Raw genomic sequence first — 18367 nt, 5'->3', positions numbered from 1 at the left:
TGTCTGTAACAGAGACAGGCAGGGAGCGTTCTGGCTTCACTGGTCACTGATCTGTATTATAGGAATCAGCAGGCAGGCCAGAGGTCAACCACACAAACCCAACAAGAAAACGCCTATCCTGTACACGCATCAGCTGCCAGGAGTCAGTCATTCTGCTCAAAGGGACATGGTGGAAAAGGTCAAGTCTAAAAACCAGCAGTTTCAGCAGATGATGGGAGTCAAAACGTGAAGAGATTCCCCCATGCTGAAAATCTAGCACAATCTAAACATGGCAAAATTGCCCATATTCTATGTAGAACATGGATTACACTTGGATCAGTCCATACTTCTCCAGCTACCTAAGCTTTTAAATATCTTCATGTGGACTTCAAATGACTGGCCACATTTCACTTCAGGATTTTTGCATTTCATGTCTTCCTGAAAGAAACTAAAAGCAACTAAAATATGCATCTTTTGCAGCATTAATTTGAAACTTTCAAAAAGCATGAAAGCTCCTCACTTCCAGTTATGTGAGATGCCACAAGAGTCAGTGAGGCCAGCAGATAGATGCTGAAGAGTTCTGGGTATAAAATTGCTGAAATACTAAATGTGATACGTAACCTTAAGAACCATAAAATGTAATACCTCTACTTTAAATCGAGCATCAGAGGAATGGCAGTTGACAAAACTGGCAAAAAACCCTTACAAAGGGCTCCTGCTCAAGCTACAGGCCACTAACCCTTAGCATCAGACTGTGCAAACTGGTAGAAGTTGTGGATGTCTGAAGAATAGAATAGATGTAAGGATGGTATATAAAGGGGGAAAGTAAATAGATACAGTAGAGGGTATTTTTTCACACATCCGTTGTGCATCTTATAAGACATTAAGAAGCATATGGATAAAGCATATAAACTTCATGATATTATTTTGGATTTCACTAAAGCTGCTTTCTGGTTCTTGAAGAAACTAAGCTGTCGTGGAATAATAGCCAATGTCCTCCTGTAGACTGATAAGAGATTAAAAAATAGGAAATGAGCAGCAAGAATAAATGGTCAATTTTCATAAAATAGGGAGGTTGGCAGCTTGTCCCACAAGGACTGTTATGGGGCCTGTGCTAGTCAACATCTTTGTCAACGATCCAGAAAAAGAGAGTGGGTAATGAGATGATAAAATGTGTAAAAATACAAAAAGTACAGAAGCACTGGGCTCCAAGTGAGCTGTTCTCTTGCAGGAAAGAGACCTTACAGGCAGTTCTCAGAAAGACCAGTCAAAAATAAGGAAGACAATTTTTACTTTTTTTTAATTATCTGTAGCCACAATAGTCCTAGGGAAAATCAAGAAAGACTTTTAGTAAAATTTGAGAAAACCCATATGCTCACACATTTTATTTTTATTTCCAAGTATGTTTCCCCAGATAGATAACACTTATTTGGCATCGTACATACAGTATCTTCAGAAGTATTTGGCACACTGGCTGATGTATAGGCTGGGATGTGCACGTAGGAACCACTCGTTTCTGTATTTTTGCTGTGGGATGTTTTTACTGTGTTGACTATAGAAATATATTTACAGCATTTGCATTTGTTGTTCTAATCCCATCCATTCTGTTCAGAGTTTTTTAGGCCATGGGAAGTTTCTGTCCAACAGCAATTTGGAAGATGCAGACAGGACATTCTGCGATTTTTTTTTTCAATGAATTATCTTCTTCCAGTATAGACTGATTATTTAATGACTTTTTAAAAAGTGTCAATTCAGAATGGTAAATGAAATGGGTATACAACACTAAGGAGTGAGGATTATTTTCATATTATATAATTTGCATGCCATAAGCAGATAGCTCACACAAAGACAAGATGCATTTCTCTTTTTGGACTGTCCTTGGTGCCAGGGGCACATCTTTAAGAGGAACCATTAGTTGGTGTATTTCCTATAGCTACAATCTGCAAGTTGCCTTTTCTTTTGATCATGGATGTCTAAAAGTTCATATTAGTTTAGAAGTACTATAAAAATGCTTATGCAATGCTACTGAATTTGTGATAGGCTAAGAGACCAGGCTTTTAGACCACATGAGATAATTTATTTTTTTACATATCACAGAGGTTGATGATGGAATTACCTAGTATCACTTCCTTAACACAAAATGCTTGGCACAACTGTCATCATGATTGGAAAAAGAAGTGTTGTTTGTCTAAGACAAGTTACTGTGGGTGAAGATGAAGTAGATGAGATCAGCTGCATGCACAGACTGCAAATCTCAGTGATGATCCTGTTCTTAGAGATACACAAAACAGGATTTAGCTCATGATGATGTGGGAGAAAACAGTGGAGGAACAAAATACAAGCCATAATTACGACTTATACCCCTCCACAGTATGCCTCCGCTGAACACGCTGCAGTTTTTATTAAGGTATCTCAGAACAGTTGTAACAGAAGACAGACAATTGGAAGAAGACTAAAATAACCACAGAACAAAAGCATAACAGATGAAAAACCATGAATAGTGCACAGACATGAAAAAAAAAAACCACACAACACACCCGCTTCTGACAATACAAGAAATGAAAGGTTCAAAATGGGGTTAGCAAATAAGCAGGTTTAAAACTAACAATAACATTAAAAAAATTGACTTGTATAACTGAATTACGGAATTCACTCTCAGGGCATTTTAGAGGCTGGAAGTACAAACAAATTAGGACTAAGACAAATGTATGAGGGTAGGGCCTACCACATACCAGATTCAACTACTAGCTCAGTAAGTCCCTAAAACAGGTTGCTGGAGAAGGTAACCTAAAGCAAAATCTGTGTGTAAGCCTTTTGTTTATATCCTTCCCTATGTGTCTACAACCATTTATAATCAAATCAAACATTACAAGTAAGACAGGCTTGTGATTTGCCTTGTAATAGCATGTTACATTTTTATGTAACATAAAAATAAGACAAAAGAGAATAACATTCAAACGTTATCTCTGCATTGGATTAGTCAGTTTTTAAGAATCTGTTATTTTTAGGTGACTTGATCAGGGAAATACAAAGAAAAACTGAGGATCTGTGGGTTATAGGATTGTTCCAAAATTGTTAATTTTGCAATGGCAAAACACTAAGTTGAATGGAGTATCGCCCTCTTCCATTGCCAGTGCACTTAGACTTTTATTTTGATAATGATTAATAGAACAAGAATTTATTCTCAGTTGGATTAAACAGCAAAGCATTTGGTACTCCAAAACTGAACAGCCTTTACAACTAAGCATTTAATACAACACTGGCATTTAATAGGAACTAAAAACATTGGGTTTATTTCCAAGAGCCTGACAACAACATTTAACATACCAATACACAAAAACACTTTATAAAGCAATGCACAAGCTCAAATAGTATTACCAAATTTTGATCTTATTATACTCTTCGTTCACATCATTTATCAAAACTTGTTGTTGTTGTTTCAAAATATCTAAGTTTATCAGCACTAGAAAGTCACCCAGATTTTTTTGTATAGACAGAGACTGCAGTGATGTTGGGAAGGACATCACTGAAGAAAAAAAGGGAAGAGGTCAAGAGGGCATGAAAATCTTTAGTGCCATTTGGATATTGCCATCTATTCATTTACTGATGCGAATGAAATATTCACAGGCTGAAAACTGAGGTGGTGATAAGCAAAGTGTTCCTTATTACACATCTTAATAGTGAAAAAGAGCCTATGGAAGAGTATTGCCTCAGTGACTAAGCAACAGATTCTGCACCTCAGGGGGCTCTTCTGGAAACCCAGACTACTCTTTGAGCTTTACATTTGTTTACTATCAGACCACAGAGCAGTAACAGACAGATTACAATTCTCCAGCTAACACACAAAAATGCATATAAATATTACCAATAAAAAAATACAGCACTGATTCATCTTAACAGATGACAAGTACAAAGCCAATAAATAACAATTCTAAAGCATATATTATTTGCTGCCCTATAGAGGATAAGTACTGCATGGTAAAGGTTTTTTTATTTGTTTGCTTTTACACTACGTGTATGTTACCAAAAACTACTTAAAGATTGAAATTCTTTGCTGAACGTATCAGAAAATATACATATACTTCCATGCCAAGCTTTATCTTCTCCTATATTCCTCCTCCTTTCAGATCTCAGTTTCTTAATGTGTTGGATCATCAAACCTCTATAAAATGAACTCATATTAGTGATACAGACCAAGTATCCCATTATTTCATGTGTGTGTATATATATATTATATATATAGTATACAAGCTTAAAATTGCTTTCAAAATGTATAATTTAATACTTAAAGCTACATCAACGTTGGTTTGCATCAACAGTTTTCCTCTGTCTCTGAATTAGCACTTTTAGGTTGTCTTTACATTCAACTTATCTCTCATGTTCTCAAGGGATGGAGGTCCTGTTAAGCTCAGCCCTGCATAAATAGAAGTATAGAAATAAATCCATTAAGTTTAAAATCACACTCCTGACACACCTAAATATTCAGTATTTCTGTATGGTCTTCTGGGATTTGGAATTTAACTGCTTAAACATAGTTAACAGGAGCTGTCCAAAAATGAGTCTCTCTCTCGCTGATAATCACCAAGGCCAGAGACTGCAAAGCAAATGGCCACAATCATCTTAGTAAAAATTCAGAGTAGTCTATTTGATTAAAAATCTCCCCCTCTTTATTGCACATGCACCTGAAAAGTCTCCTCTCTCTGCAAAGACAGAAATTTGCAATGCTCCAAGGACATTCTGTTAATGATGAGGCACAAGTACTATTTCCAAGTCATTTCTCCTCTCACATGTGACTACAGTCTGGGAAATGTCAGATTTTGAAAAGCCTGTATGCTAAAAATAACATTTCTAAATGGGGAAAAAACTGCTCTTTATCCAACGTTTCAATATTATGTCTTACCCTAGAAAGAGGAACATATTTTTTAATGCTTAAAATGCAGTTTCCTAGGAAAAGGAAACAGGATGAAATGAAAAAAGTTATTCTCTTAAATAAAATAAAATCTCAGCATGCTCTTTACCACTTCTCAGGGATGAACATGCAGAAGTGCATTAACAGAAAGAAAATACATTAAACTATAGGACAAATAAAGTCCAAGATTGTGTGCTGAAAGAGACCAGGTCACAGAAAATTCTCTTTAAAATATTATTTTTGCAGGTGAAGCAAGTTTTGAGATTGCTGTTTTCTAAGTAATGAAAATATCAAGAAAGATTACTTTCAGAAGTGTGAAGACTCCGTTTGAGTAGAATATCCTTGCAATGGGGCTAACATGCCTGTTTCCCTTCCTGGAGTACTGAAAACATTACTGCCTTTCAACTTTGTAACTTCCCTCAGTTTCTGGCTTTGTAAGAAGCAAACTGAGAATTGCAGGGGTACTGACAAAGCTGTTTCTTCCTGTATAGGCTCAAGTTTCTCGAGGGACATTTTCCTTCATGGTACAGTAACACCTCTTACTCTCTGCAGTCCGTCAGTCTAGATTTCACTAGAAAACCATTTAGCACTGAGATGCAGCTCCTGGTACACACGATGCTTGATACAAGCCATGTGAAGTGCATGGACCAACATACTGAAGATCCTCCTCGGAGTACCAGGCACGCTCCTCTGAAGGCAGTGAGCAACTGGAATCTAATGCACAGACTACACTGGCCTTCTACACTAAAAACATGTAATCCTGCAAAACCCGCGCTATCAATCTACACCCCAAACTCTGCTCAAGTCGTTCAGCACAGAAATTGCATGTAGGAAAGCAATGCATGTAAGACAACAGACACAAGAAGGCCAATGCACCACGGAGCACGCTGGCCTGTGTCAGAGAGCTGTTGAGTACTTCAAAGAGGTGCTGCCGCCAAGAACAACAGAATAAGGACACGACGGCTGTTCACTTTGCCATCCCACATCAGGGTCGAATCCTCCCGTTGGGTATCTTCAGGTTGGACAAAGTCTGAATTCCAAGGCAATCAATCGCAGTCCTTGTGACCTGTGTGTCCAGTGCGTCTCCCCCGCAAAGAGATGAGCTGTGGAAGCAAGAGGTGTTAGCTTCTGAAGGTCTGGAGCAAGAGCTTTGTACTTCTCTTTAGAAGTTCTGGGGTCCATCTGGATCCGCAGTATGTACAAGGATCCAGTTGGGGTATTTTTTTTGTCCCAACTCCAGACGTTGCAGCTACTTTTTGGGCTTCTCTAGGATGTTCAGGAATTTCCCTCGAGTCATTTCTCTAGCTGAAATCACAAGGGAGGAAAAAAAAAAAGATTAATATTGAAAAAAAGTCAAGAAATCCAAACAGAATTGTATAATTTGCAGTATTTAACCAGAGGGTGAGAAATTCATTTAATTTGTACTTATATTAATAGTAAGGACTTTTTTATTTAAGTGAAAAGCAAATAATCTAGTAAAAAAGTTTAAAAATTCCAGCCTGAATTTCTGACAATCTAGAAACGCAGGCAAGGCCTAGAATCTTCTAAACTCAGCAATAATTCCCATAGACTATCTCATTACATACAATCTCTGCTTTCTATTCCTACTGCATTATGCTCTTGCAGCATCCCCTTTTCTGTCTCTGTACTATCCTCCTCTGAATGGTATAATCCAGATCTCCATCACTCCGTCTCAAAGCAATTGTTCCTGGATGTTATAATCCGTCAGAGATTATGGAACGCTCTCCATTTCAGGATTATTGGTCCCTGGGTGCTATGATCTTCAACAGAAATTAGACAGCATTTTCTCTCTCAGCACTGTCAGTCCCTGGATGCTGTAATATAATGGGGTTTATATTCCTTCAACGCAGTTCATCTATGGATGGTGTAATAAAGTAAAGTTTATAGAGCTTTGGTCTTCTCACTCTCTCTGCATTGTCATTCCTTTGATGTTTAATACAGCGAGGCAAGGTTTATATGTCTCTCTCTCACTCTTGGCACCATCAATCTCTGGTAGCTGTATTACTGCAGGGTTTACACAGCCACTTTTCTGCACGAGACGTTTCTGACTTGTGAGCCCATAAGCTCACAAGCTGGCAGAGCAGCCCAAATACTATCTTTGTCTCACAATACAACACAATGCATTAAAGACAGCACGATTAGCGACTGAGTCCTCGAGAGAGACAATTTTCCCACTGGAGCTTCCCTTCATTTCTTTTACATAAAGGTGTGAGCTTTGTGCTGGACTGACAGCCATCAAAACCTGGAGGTTTTTATTCACAGGATTGATGAAAGCATGCATGTTTCCCACACCTAGCCTAGAGAGACTCTGAAAGGCGGAGACAGGAATTAATTTTCTGTTTTATTCATTCAATTCCTGACCTCTCTACTGAGAGGAACAACAGCAATGACAATTAGCATAAAAAACTAGAGGTGGGTTTGTTGCTGATGTTGAGTTTTCTTTTGACATTACTCCTTATCTGTCTGAATAGAAATAAATGTAATAATAAGTGTTTAGCTTAAAACACTCAAATACCATCAGGTAAAGGCATTTTGTTATTCTAGATATAAAGGTTAGAAATTGTGCTTGAAGCCTGGTCTCAGTTATTACATTCTAACTTGACCACCCAAAATTGTAGCATGAGGTGTGGCCGTCATCGACAACATCCCTGTAAAACAATTAGTGTTATGAAGTGCCCAGTACGTATGGACATTCACAGGCTGCAAGGTCCACAGCCCTGACGGGAATGTGCCCCACAGCAAGCTACTGCTTCAGGCTGGCTGCAGATTCAAGCAGATCACCTCATTATTCCCTTGGTTCATGCCTCCAGCTGTGAGTTATATCATCTGGGATCCATTCCCAACTCTGCTTCTGATTCGGGGTGAGCTGCCACAAACATCGTTTACTTATTTGTACCTCTACTTCCCCATCTGCAAGACAGCTTTCAGGGATGCTAAACCGACACATGGGTGCAAGGTGCTGCAGAAGGGCAGGGAGTGGACTGCTGTTCTGTCAAGAAAATTGTCACGCACAAAGAGGATGATTAAATAAAAATGCAAGTTTCTAAATATTTCAGCTAGGAACAGGTTTTCGCCACTGGTTCCTTGACACCTCCCTGCCTTGCACCGGTGACAGCGCAGGGTTTTAAAACGCTGTTACGGAAAAATCACCAAACCCAACTACAGCTGATAGAGTGGAAAGTTTTTTCTGAGCGCAAGTCCCATATAGGAGATATACGAATGCATGACAATTCCGTTCCCCCAAAGAGGCTGCACCCTATAAATCAGGCAGAGAGCATAGACTCCTTCTGTGCGCTGAGCGAAATTACTGTGGGTTGGGGGTTGCTCCAGAGCACGTGCCCTCCTGTTCACTTGTCATCGGAGATGTTAACATTTCTGATTAATTCACAGACCTCTCATTTTATTCTTCATTCCTTTATCCTTGCTATCCTGTTCTGCCGCAGCTTAAAGATTCTTACCGACCTGCTACAATAATCACCGCCCGCTTCCCCCCCCAACCTGGTGAAATTGTTTAGTGATGCCAACCGCGCTTTTAATTTGCAAGACATCAGACACAGAGGTAATTTATACCAACATCTGTTCATTTCTGACTTCTAAAACAAACTCGCACATGCTGCTACAAAATCCCATTAGGAGCAGGAGACAGCCTTCTGCTATTCTGTATTCCTCTTCTCCTCACATACTCAGGCTTGCAACAGGGCTTTATTTTTAAAGATATGATGCCAAGCTGAAAGAAAGGACCTTACGTCTTTGTATATGTATGAAAATGGCCAGGAAATAACATCCTCGTACCACAAACACATCCCAGCCAACCTAAGGGCAAGTTTCCACAAACATTAACAATCTTGTTTTCCCTGCTTCAGCTGCTTCTCTTGTCTGCCCAGGAACCCCAGCTCAATGTATTCCTGGTAAACACAGGCCAAATACATATTACACGGCGCTGCGTTCAAATGTCTTGGCTACTCCTTTCCCTTTGTTCCTCTCTAATCTGCACTAGGGTATGCCTTCGGCTTGGGTTTTGCACTGAAAAGCCTCGAATACTAAACCGACTCCTCTACTCAGCATCGCTTCTGATAAATGAATTCTTAAAAATGGGAATATCATTTCCAACTGGGCCATTTGGAGCTTGCTGAAGTGAAGGAAGAGCTTGTAAAGGAAGAAACCATCGCCCCCATTCTAAATACGATCACAGTCCAAGAGAGACAGCAAGACCTGTCTCAAGCAACTACCCAAGGGAGCAGCAGAAGCCCGTTGTGTGGTAGACAGAGGTGGATTTTTTAATTAAAAGGTTGGACAAAACCGTAGGGACAACCTTGGGGATTTTTCCTTAAAATGGTTGCTTAAACTACGGACTTCTAGAGAAGAGAGGGCTTGAGCACAGGTTTCCTTGTCCCAGCAAACAGGCACTACAGAGGCTGTGCAGCACGGAACAGAAACATGAATCTCCATGGCAGGGGGCAATTTACAACCTCGCCTTGGCTGTGCATCTACAACAGAAAATCGACAATGGATATGATCACAATAGCTTGGATACCAATTAATCTCACATATTCTGGAGGAAGAAGAGGGTACTGAAGACCATAGGAAAAAAACACCTTTAAGGTATTATCAGCACTGGTTCCAATGGAAGTTGAGTGCTGAATAGACTCTCTGAAAGACAATTGTACTGGAAAATGGTATCAGGCTGTTATCATTAACAGAAAATGTTGCACTATGAATTCAGTTTGCTGCCTGGGAGATCTCAAGAACAGGTACTGGACAGGGAAGACTGAGGCTGAAAGGAGAAGGAGAGATTTCTACTTGACAGGGGAGCAGAATAAGATTTAATATAATCTCCTCTTTAGAACTTCAATCCTTCAATCCCGCGTTTGGTGTTGTTGCCTGGGGCTCCTTTTCTACTACAACTGTCCCCAAGCTGCTTCTTTGCAGTAAATTTTGTGGTTGCTGGTTGGAAGATTCAGTAGTACAGATTGATTTCCTACAAGTGAGGAGATGAGGGATTACCAAAAGCAGTCCTGGTTAACAAGATTGGGTGCAGATCTCCTGCGAGAGCAGCCCACTCTGCCAGTGCTTTGCATCCTTTCACTATGACATATGGGTTTCATTACACAAAGATTTTCCTGATTTTAACTTGGAGGCGATTACATTGGAAACTCAGAGTTATCTTTACATCTGTAGCAATTTAAAGGTTAAGTAACTTTTAATCAAATGACAAGGACTCAATGTTTTTTTTTCCTTGATAGAAGATGAAAACTGCTGTTCCAGATATTCCTTCCAGTGACAATTTAATTAGAAAAAACACTGTCCTGGAGATTGGGGTCCAGGCTGATTGCTCCCCATAAAAAGCCTTCTCGTACATATGACAGCACAAGACAAACTGTGTCATAAGGTCTGGATAGCCAAGAAATAATGGAAGGATTTACTGCTATAAAACCAGCAACAAAAATAGTGACTTTCACTTATATAAGCAACTTTAAACGAGGAGAATCCCTAAGCAACACACACACATACACATGTTCTTAATACAGCATACACTTCAAATAAGTGTAGACTTGGTGACAAAGTCCACACAAAAGATGTGTGACAAACTGTATTTATCATACATTTATCATGATCATGACACCTTCCACTGCTTACTGCTTCTGGACTTATCCTAAAAATCTCAAAACAAAGCCTGTGAGCATCTTCAAATCATGGATATTTTAAAATGAAGTCACCCTGCCGAAGACACTTCTCTGCCTCTCCCCACAATTTACAACTTGAGTAAATTTGACTGTGCTCCTCCTCTAACCTGAAAATGTAGCCATGTTGGTATTTAAATGCTTTGATACTAAATATACGGAAATACAATTAATACCCTATGAATAGAACACGGTTGTAGCCCTAAAATGCCTTGTAGGATCACACTGAATGCTACATTCTTGACTACCAAGAGGTTACTTTGGGCACTGGCATACTTTGTTAGCTTTTCAGTTAAAATATTCCTCCTGTTCAGCCCCTATAATTGTACTTAGGGTAACGAAATAACTTGTTTTTCACTCTGAAAGGATTCCCCTAAAGTGCCAATCATGCATTCTCAAACTGCTGTGTCTTAGCACTACAGAGACAACAAAACTAGGAGGATTTTATTTGTGAAGAGCTACCAGTGGAAATTACCAGTTCAGGGAAAAAAACATGAACTGCAGAGAGACAGCAAAATACTTCTCTGGTTTAGCCCTTCCGTCACAAGTGTATATTGCTTCAGGCAATTGCTTCTTTTGTCCTTTAACACCATGTGAGGATAAGATAACAATTCTTTTCCTTAGTAGGTAGGACGTACAAAAAGCTGTAGAGGATTCTGCCCTGGAGCTTGACAGGACTTGTGAAAGCCTATGGCAAAGCCAAATCTCTGGGCTGCTCTCGACCACTATTGCATTTGGAAGGGAAATAAAATCAGTCACCAGGGGTGAAGGCAAAAAGGCAATCTAAAAACAGCAAAAACATGTTAAGATTGACATTAGTACTAAGCAACTCCCAAAAGAAAATGAGGTCTTTATTAGCCAAAATCAGGAGAATATTATTAGCAAGCCAACATAATCTCAACTTCTCTCATCAGAGAAAGCAATCTGTTCACATCTCTGTCTCTGACTTGGTTTTGACTCCTAGGCTCAATGCATACTTATGGAAGAACAGACCCCAAAAATGCCTGCTGGCACTGTCTCATCCCTCTTCCTTCACAAAAAGATCTCTAATTACTCTGCTAACTTCATACTCTTTTAACGTAATTGTCAAATGAAATACTATTTCACAACTGTTGGCCTTGGTCAAACACGAATCAGTGAATCCTGCACCAAGCCCAGTTCCACGAAGCTGGAACTGCCATCCCAGGAGAGCAGAGGCTAGCAGAAGCAATGACAATTGCCTTTAACGAAGATAAAACCAGCATATAGTTACTCAAACCCGTGCTTCAGAAACATTTCACTGTTTCCACTAAATACCAGCATAATCATCCAGAACTCCTGAAGCACATTTTTCAGGTAAGATGACAGAGACTCAGCATAAACCTCCAGGTGGAGTAAGTTAGTGATACCATGTCATCTTTCAATAATCAGTATCAAAGCACCTGCAAAGTTTATGAAGCTTCATAATATTCTTGAGACATCTGGTGATTTAATTCCTATCTTACAGCTGGGGTCACAGCCTCAGTAAGAAGTGATGCACGGATGTATACTAAAGGAGTCGGCGACAGTGCTAGAATTCGGGCTCTGAAAGATGAGTTCTGTCAAGTCTTGCTGCAGTATTTTAAAATATTAACACTTGGTACAAAACATTACTGTCCTTCCCTTGGTGGATGAGACAGCAGAATCTACCCTTACCTCAGCTCCAGTACGTAGCTTGGCATGACTTGTTTTGAAATGTCAAAGAAGGTGGGCTTGCACAAAACCTGCTGTGAACCAGAGCAGGTGAGGAGCATGGAGTTTTCCTCCCTGTATGCAATGAAAATGGTCATCTCTGACAGAGAAGTGGTACATAGAAGAGGCTGATAAAGTTTTAAACCACTGAAATACTTGAGTGAATATTACCTGGAGCCTTAAGAACCTGGAGTCAAAGACCCAATGCTTTCTTGAATCATGAAATCCTAATGTGCCCTCGTTCGGTCTCATTTCTCTCCACACACAGTTGTTGTGTTTTATTGTACACCTGACAAGACAACTCAAGAGCTCATTCAGGATTATCCACAGTGGTGATAACAGATCTGTTTCATGCAGCTTGAGATTTCCTCAAAAATGTTGTTGTTAGTATCAATGAACACTAATATTGTATCTGCTCTACAAAAAATTAAATTCCATCTCTGCAAAATAATCACCTTGTTCTCCTAAGCAGACGTCCCCTCCTTGCAGGGCAGCACCATTCCCTTCACACTCAGCTGCAACCAACGATGTGCACAGAGCTCTGAATGCAAAAACCTACAAACAGCATTCATTCACGTACAGATGGGCAAGGCCAGGCAGTGGGAATACCTGGAGCATGGGGCAGTAACATCCCTGCCAATGCCGAGGGAGCTACTGAACTTATGTTCCTGGTCACAAATGCTAGGACATGCACATATTTTGTCCCGTGTGACCCCCACTTTAAATGGAACTCCTACAGTACCTCCCACCTCCAGGAACTGCCTGCAGCCAACATCCTGTGAGGCCAAAGACCTGATCCCTTTGACCCCCAAAGCAGGGAAAGAGTTACATCTTCTCTCTGTGAAGCCAATAAAAACCTCTCTTGATTATAATTTAGATAAGAGCCACTGGATTGAATAATAATGTCTGAAACTCCCCTGGCTGTTTCACCTTGAGACGTCCATCACTGGGTTAAACATGATGCTAATTGCATTTGGATTGATTAATTTCTCTCACTCCTGTCTATTCGAATAATGCTTAACAAAATAATCACAGCACCCAGAGCCAAATCTTCTCCGTCAAAGGAATGAAGCCATCAGAACCAGCAGAGATGAAAGAAATGAAGATGACCCGTAATTACTGCTACGGTGATATCATTACCATATTATAGAAAATGAGTGTACGTGGGGGGAGAGGGGGCTGCGATTATTATTTATTTTTTAATGGAACTGCACATCCCAAGAATACAGATCTGACACAGGGGAGCATACAAAAATACAGAACTAAAAAAAAATTATTGTGCATTAAATTGCAAAATACAGTGAACGCTGGGGCTCTCGATGCATTGAGTGCCTTGTACTGTGAGCTATTTGCTCACTTCACTGTTTTTTCATTACAATAATACTCTGCATATGACTAGCATAGAGATTCAAGATGCCTACCTTCCCCAAAAGATCCTCAAGTATCTGCAGCAGAACTCACCCATAAGCCCTCTCCTTCAATATTACAAGTCATCTTTCTTTGAATGTTGGCGTTCAGATTTTTCAACCACAAGACCTAATTTGATGTTCAGAGAAAAGCTAGTGTGCAAGAAATTCTTACCCCTAAATGCAGATTCCTATCTGAGACCAGTTTTAAATTCCATCACCAGCTGCAGTAGATTACTTTCAACCATTCGTTATGCTGGTTCTGCAAAGATCTCAAATGTATAAGTCTGGAAGAATTCAAGCTAGGATTCAAAAACAAAACAAACAAAAATCTAACATTGAAAAGGAAGGCCTTCTGCTCCTTTTATTCTCCAAAATATACTCCCAAAGCCCCTCTCATTTGAGAAACAAATAGCTTGGCAATTGTATAAGATCTTCAGACACCTGTGCACTGCAGTTCTAATTGTGGTTTATACAGTTCACTTCTCTCCGTGCTGGTTATGTCTGCCCCCTAGTCTCAGACCGAAGACAAAAAACAGCACACAACTAACAGCTTAAAATATTTATTCTGGAGTAAAGCCAAGGTCAAGTACACACAAAAAAACTTCACACGCCAAAAATGTCAAGACCTAAGACCAGGCACTGAATCATGAAGCTAATTACCCACAGAAAAATGATGTTCAAGTATTTTATAAGGCTTAAAGGAATAAATTCAAGTTACTCTTCTAGTGTTAAGGCAGTATGAAAGCCAATTTTACATCAAAGATAAAAATAGTGGCAAGTATACCTGAAGGGGACTTGACTAGGGTAAGTTACCACTAGAACAGATACAGCTTGGAAAAGCTTTGACCACCGAGTCCCACAGATGTTGGAAGCAAAGACCGGGATAGAAATGGGAATGTTTTAACAAGAAGCACACTAAAGGATTTTTTCTGCCTGTTCATACCAATAAGGAAAATAATTTCTTCTTGCTCTCCCAACCCTAGCAGAAGCCCAAGAATTCTTGATCATTTAGGGTTTCTTACCCATGTATCTCTAAAAGGAATCTTCTTTATCTAATAACATGCAGAAATGAGATCAAAACTGCTTGCCCAAGAGCTCTTGAGCAAAAAACACATGAAGAAACAAGGTGGAGAGGCCTAGACTGAATACTTGCATGCAGCTGGGCATGAAATGTTTTTAAAGGTGAGTGGGTCCTTCTCAGAAGGCATGCAGGCAGAAGCAATGTCAAAACCCCCACAAAACAGCGCCCTGTGATGCGGCCTCCCTCGCCTATGCAGGGAGCAGGCATTTAATGGCTGGGAGCAACGCAGGTGAATCTTGAAAGTCACCATTTTTTCAAGTCTTATCAGTGGCCAGGGCACACAGGCCATGGAAAAATCTCAGCCCAAGAGCCAATAGGAACAAAGGGATTAAGAGTTATTAGGAGTAGAGAGAATTACATATTTACAGTACAGTTACTGAAAAATAATCGTGTAGCGATTATGTAAGTCCCTATACTCCTTTTGGCTAATAATGTTGGGATACAAGCTGTATGGTTACGCAAGTCAGGACAAACAAATCCACTCAGAACACAACAAGGCACTCTCACAGGAGGCTTGTAGTCCTGTTTCCAGTATGGCTTCCTTGGCCTCCAAAGGAAGAAACGAGTCCCTGTCAGCAGGTTATCTAATGGCTTCAGCTGTGAAGCTCTGTCAACAAGCTTCATGAGGAGAGGTGCCTGGAGGGAAGAAGCTCATACCACCATACTCTGTATTTATTTCTCCAGATACGCCTTTGCTTTAGAAAAGAGATTACATTTCTCAAGTGTTTTCTAATCCTCAGATTCCTTACTGAAACTTCTTCCATGTAGATGTCTGCGGCCATAGACACAACAATGAATTATCGACACTGACGGCCTCCACGAGAAGATAATATTATTTGATTTACACATGAGATAAACTAAGATTTCTTTTGCCGTTAGTAAAATGATATAACACAATGGAACTACATGGAGGACTTCTATAATTTCTAAAAATCCAAGTAAAAAGTCTGTATGAACAAATTCAAGTAAATTATTGAAATCTCATTGCTCCAAGGCAAAAATCTCAACCTTAGTTCAAGTAGCATTATGGAAGGGCAGCGATACGCAGTTTGTGGGCTCTGGTTGCAGAAGAAAACCTCCACAATCACCTCCATCATTTAATTCTTTCCTCCACGTGAATCAAAGACACTTTCTTCATTGTGTTCTCTTATCCCTATCCTCTTCCTTCCCAGCATATTCACTGTTTGCCTCAGTCCAGCTGTTTTTCAGTTATTTTACTGACTCATTTCAAGCTCTCATTTCGAGCCAGCCATGAGCCTTTTCTCCTGGCAGCAATATCCTGAGCTGAGGAATATCTTAAAGTTCAGAAGAGGGTTCAGGGAATTCAAAACCATCTTTACCAACTCCCAGTTGGTCACAGAACATCTCAGGAAATGCACTGATTTAGAAATGCTATGGTTTTCGCAGCATTCAAATGCCACTAGAGTCAAGTTGAAATAAATACAGGAAAAAACCACATACATTGGCAAGAGTTAAAAATCACAGAAAGAGTGGTGTTATTCAGAGAAAATAACACTAAGTTTAATCTGACTGACTTGATAAAAAATTCCAATACCACTCAGGGCTTTTTGGAATAGATATTAACAGATAAACATGCAGACTCTGCTAAATTAAAACATTTTAGCTGTTAATGAGCTCAAACACAACTAGGCAAGGCCCAGATGTAAAAAATACAGCCAAAACCAAACCCTCCCAAGACCTATGAACAAATGCGAGAACATTCTGCATAAACATCCTTGCACTTCTGGTCCCCATGGGTTTTTAAGAAAACCTTGAAGCCATGACTCAAACAAAAGAAATACAGAGGTATCAGTCTGCTGATACCTCCTGAGTATAACAGCCAGAATAAACTTCAGTTTCTTGAAGCTCAGAAATAAAGCATCCTAGTCAACTGTCACCCCTAAGGGTGGGGGGGGGTAGGAAGCCAAAACAAACAAACAAACCATTCTTTTTCTCTCCAGAAGACTACTGAGAGCAGCCCAGTTAGCCTTGGTACTCTTTGTACTCTTTGGCTTCCAAAAATCTCTTCATGTTTATTCACAATCCATGCATACCACTGGTCTGAGGCCATGTCTACCATTACTCTCTTCTCATAAAACCTGAATTAACAGTGCCATAGCAGACTAGTTAGTGTTCCTTATCCATTACTGGAAACCAATAATTAAGATATTGCAGCAAAGCAAAAGGGAAACCATCTAGAAGAGTAAAGCTGAAGAAGGTGATGGCTATGAAGAGTCTCTATAATTTACTGTCTGGTGAGATTGCTCTGATGGATGAAGGGTACTAAAGAAACCTTCCACTGAACTCACTCCAGTTCACCAATGTCTCTCTCATGTCAAGGCATGGAGGACACCCTTGGATGTGGTATTACAGGTGTAGGCTAACGACTGCTGAGTAGAGGTGGACAGTCACTACTGGCTACGGTCCTATCAGCAGATGTATATACAACCTTACATTTCTTTCCAAAGCATTACCTACCTGCTACACGTTCAACACTGTTTCCTAACCATCAGTCCTTCACCCAGCCACTGCTTTGGTTATTGTTCAAGGAAGCCTGAGAACCATAGACAGGAGTCCCTGAGAGTGCAACTGTTTTTTCCTCTGAGTTTTATATATACACAGATTAGCAGACAGAAATTAGAAATTGTAAGTTTGGTTTGTTTTTTTTTTTAATTTAATATGCTCTCTTTTCAAGTAAGCCAGGTACTAGGCATGAAAATCTTGAGGCAACCCTCAGAACTGTCTGTTGAAAAGCAAACGACAGCTTGGCCTGCTACCCAGAAACATCCATCACCCAGCCCTTTTCTGTTGGGATTTGTGTTGAATGACGTCTTCTGCAGGTTAAGAATTAGTTTTTAGCATAAGAGCCCTGTGTCATCGCCGTCATCTCCCCAGGAGAGAAAAACAGGCTGAATGATTTTTAGATTATATGCTCTGATAAGACACAGGCTCCTGAATCCCTGTGTGCTCGTGCCACGCAGGCCACCTGCTCTATGGAGCTGCCACTGGGGACACCCTCAAATGGGTTTAGTAATAATGTTCTCTCTAAAGATATACCTCAAAGCATGCTTTGAATGTACATCCTATATCACCGACTGAAAACCTGTATATAAAATCCTATCAACAGATAGGATCTAAGACCAGTCTCTAGACAAGAGTAATACAGAATACAGTAGACATTTATTTCCTCCTAAACACAAATGTGTCACATCTGTAGGCAAACAAAAATGCAAATGAACACAGGAATTGATAAAGCAGGGCTGATCAGTGATCTACCCAGTCAGGTGTCCTGTCTGCCTGCACCCAGTATCAGAAACACCACAGGAAAAAAAAGCAACCCCATTATGAAGACAAATGGAATAATCAGTTCTGAAAGGCTCCGCCTCTCCCCAAGTGCTTGTTTTGTATCCTGAAGCAGCCGATATTTCATACTTCATTTTATATTTTATCCTGATACACCTAGAAATCTTCTTAGCCATTTAATTGCCTGATTCTTTCTCAATAGCTGCTAAGTAGTCGGGCTAAAAAGAATCCCAGTGTGGCAGAAAGTTCCACATCAAATTATTCATTGCATAAA

General features: G+C 39.9%; 1 protein-coding gene across 1 annotated transcript in view; it reads right to left on the bottom strand.

The window, feature by feature from the left end:
- Positions 1-1253: 1253 nt before the first annotated feature.
- The window catches only part of LIN52 (lin-52 DREAM MuvB core complex component), a 45816-nt gene continuing 28702 nt past the window's right edge, over positions 1254-18367 (bottom strand). Inside the window, exon 6 of the mRNA XM_066998091.1 lies at positions 1254-6193. Coding sequence (XP_066854192.1) covers positions 6138-6193 — 56 coding nt within the window. The 3' untranslated portion in view covers positions 1254-6137. The remainder of the gene's footprint in view (positions 6194-18367) is intronic.

This window comes from Anser cygnoides, chromosome 5 (assembly GCF_040182565.1).
Source record: "Anser cygnoides isolate HZ-2024a breed goose chromosome 5, Taihu_goose_T2T_genome, whole genome shotgun sequence".
NCBI classification, from domain to species: domain Eukaryota; kingdom Metazoa; phylum Chordata; class Aves; order Anseriformes; family Anatidae; genus Anser; species Anser cygnoides.
The sequence above is the reverse complement of the archived record's forward strand: the minus strand, read 5'-3'. Positions and strand labels throughout refer to the sequence as shown.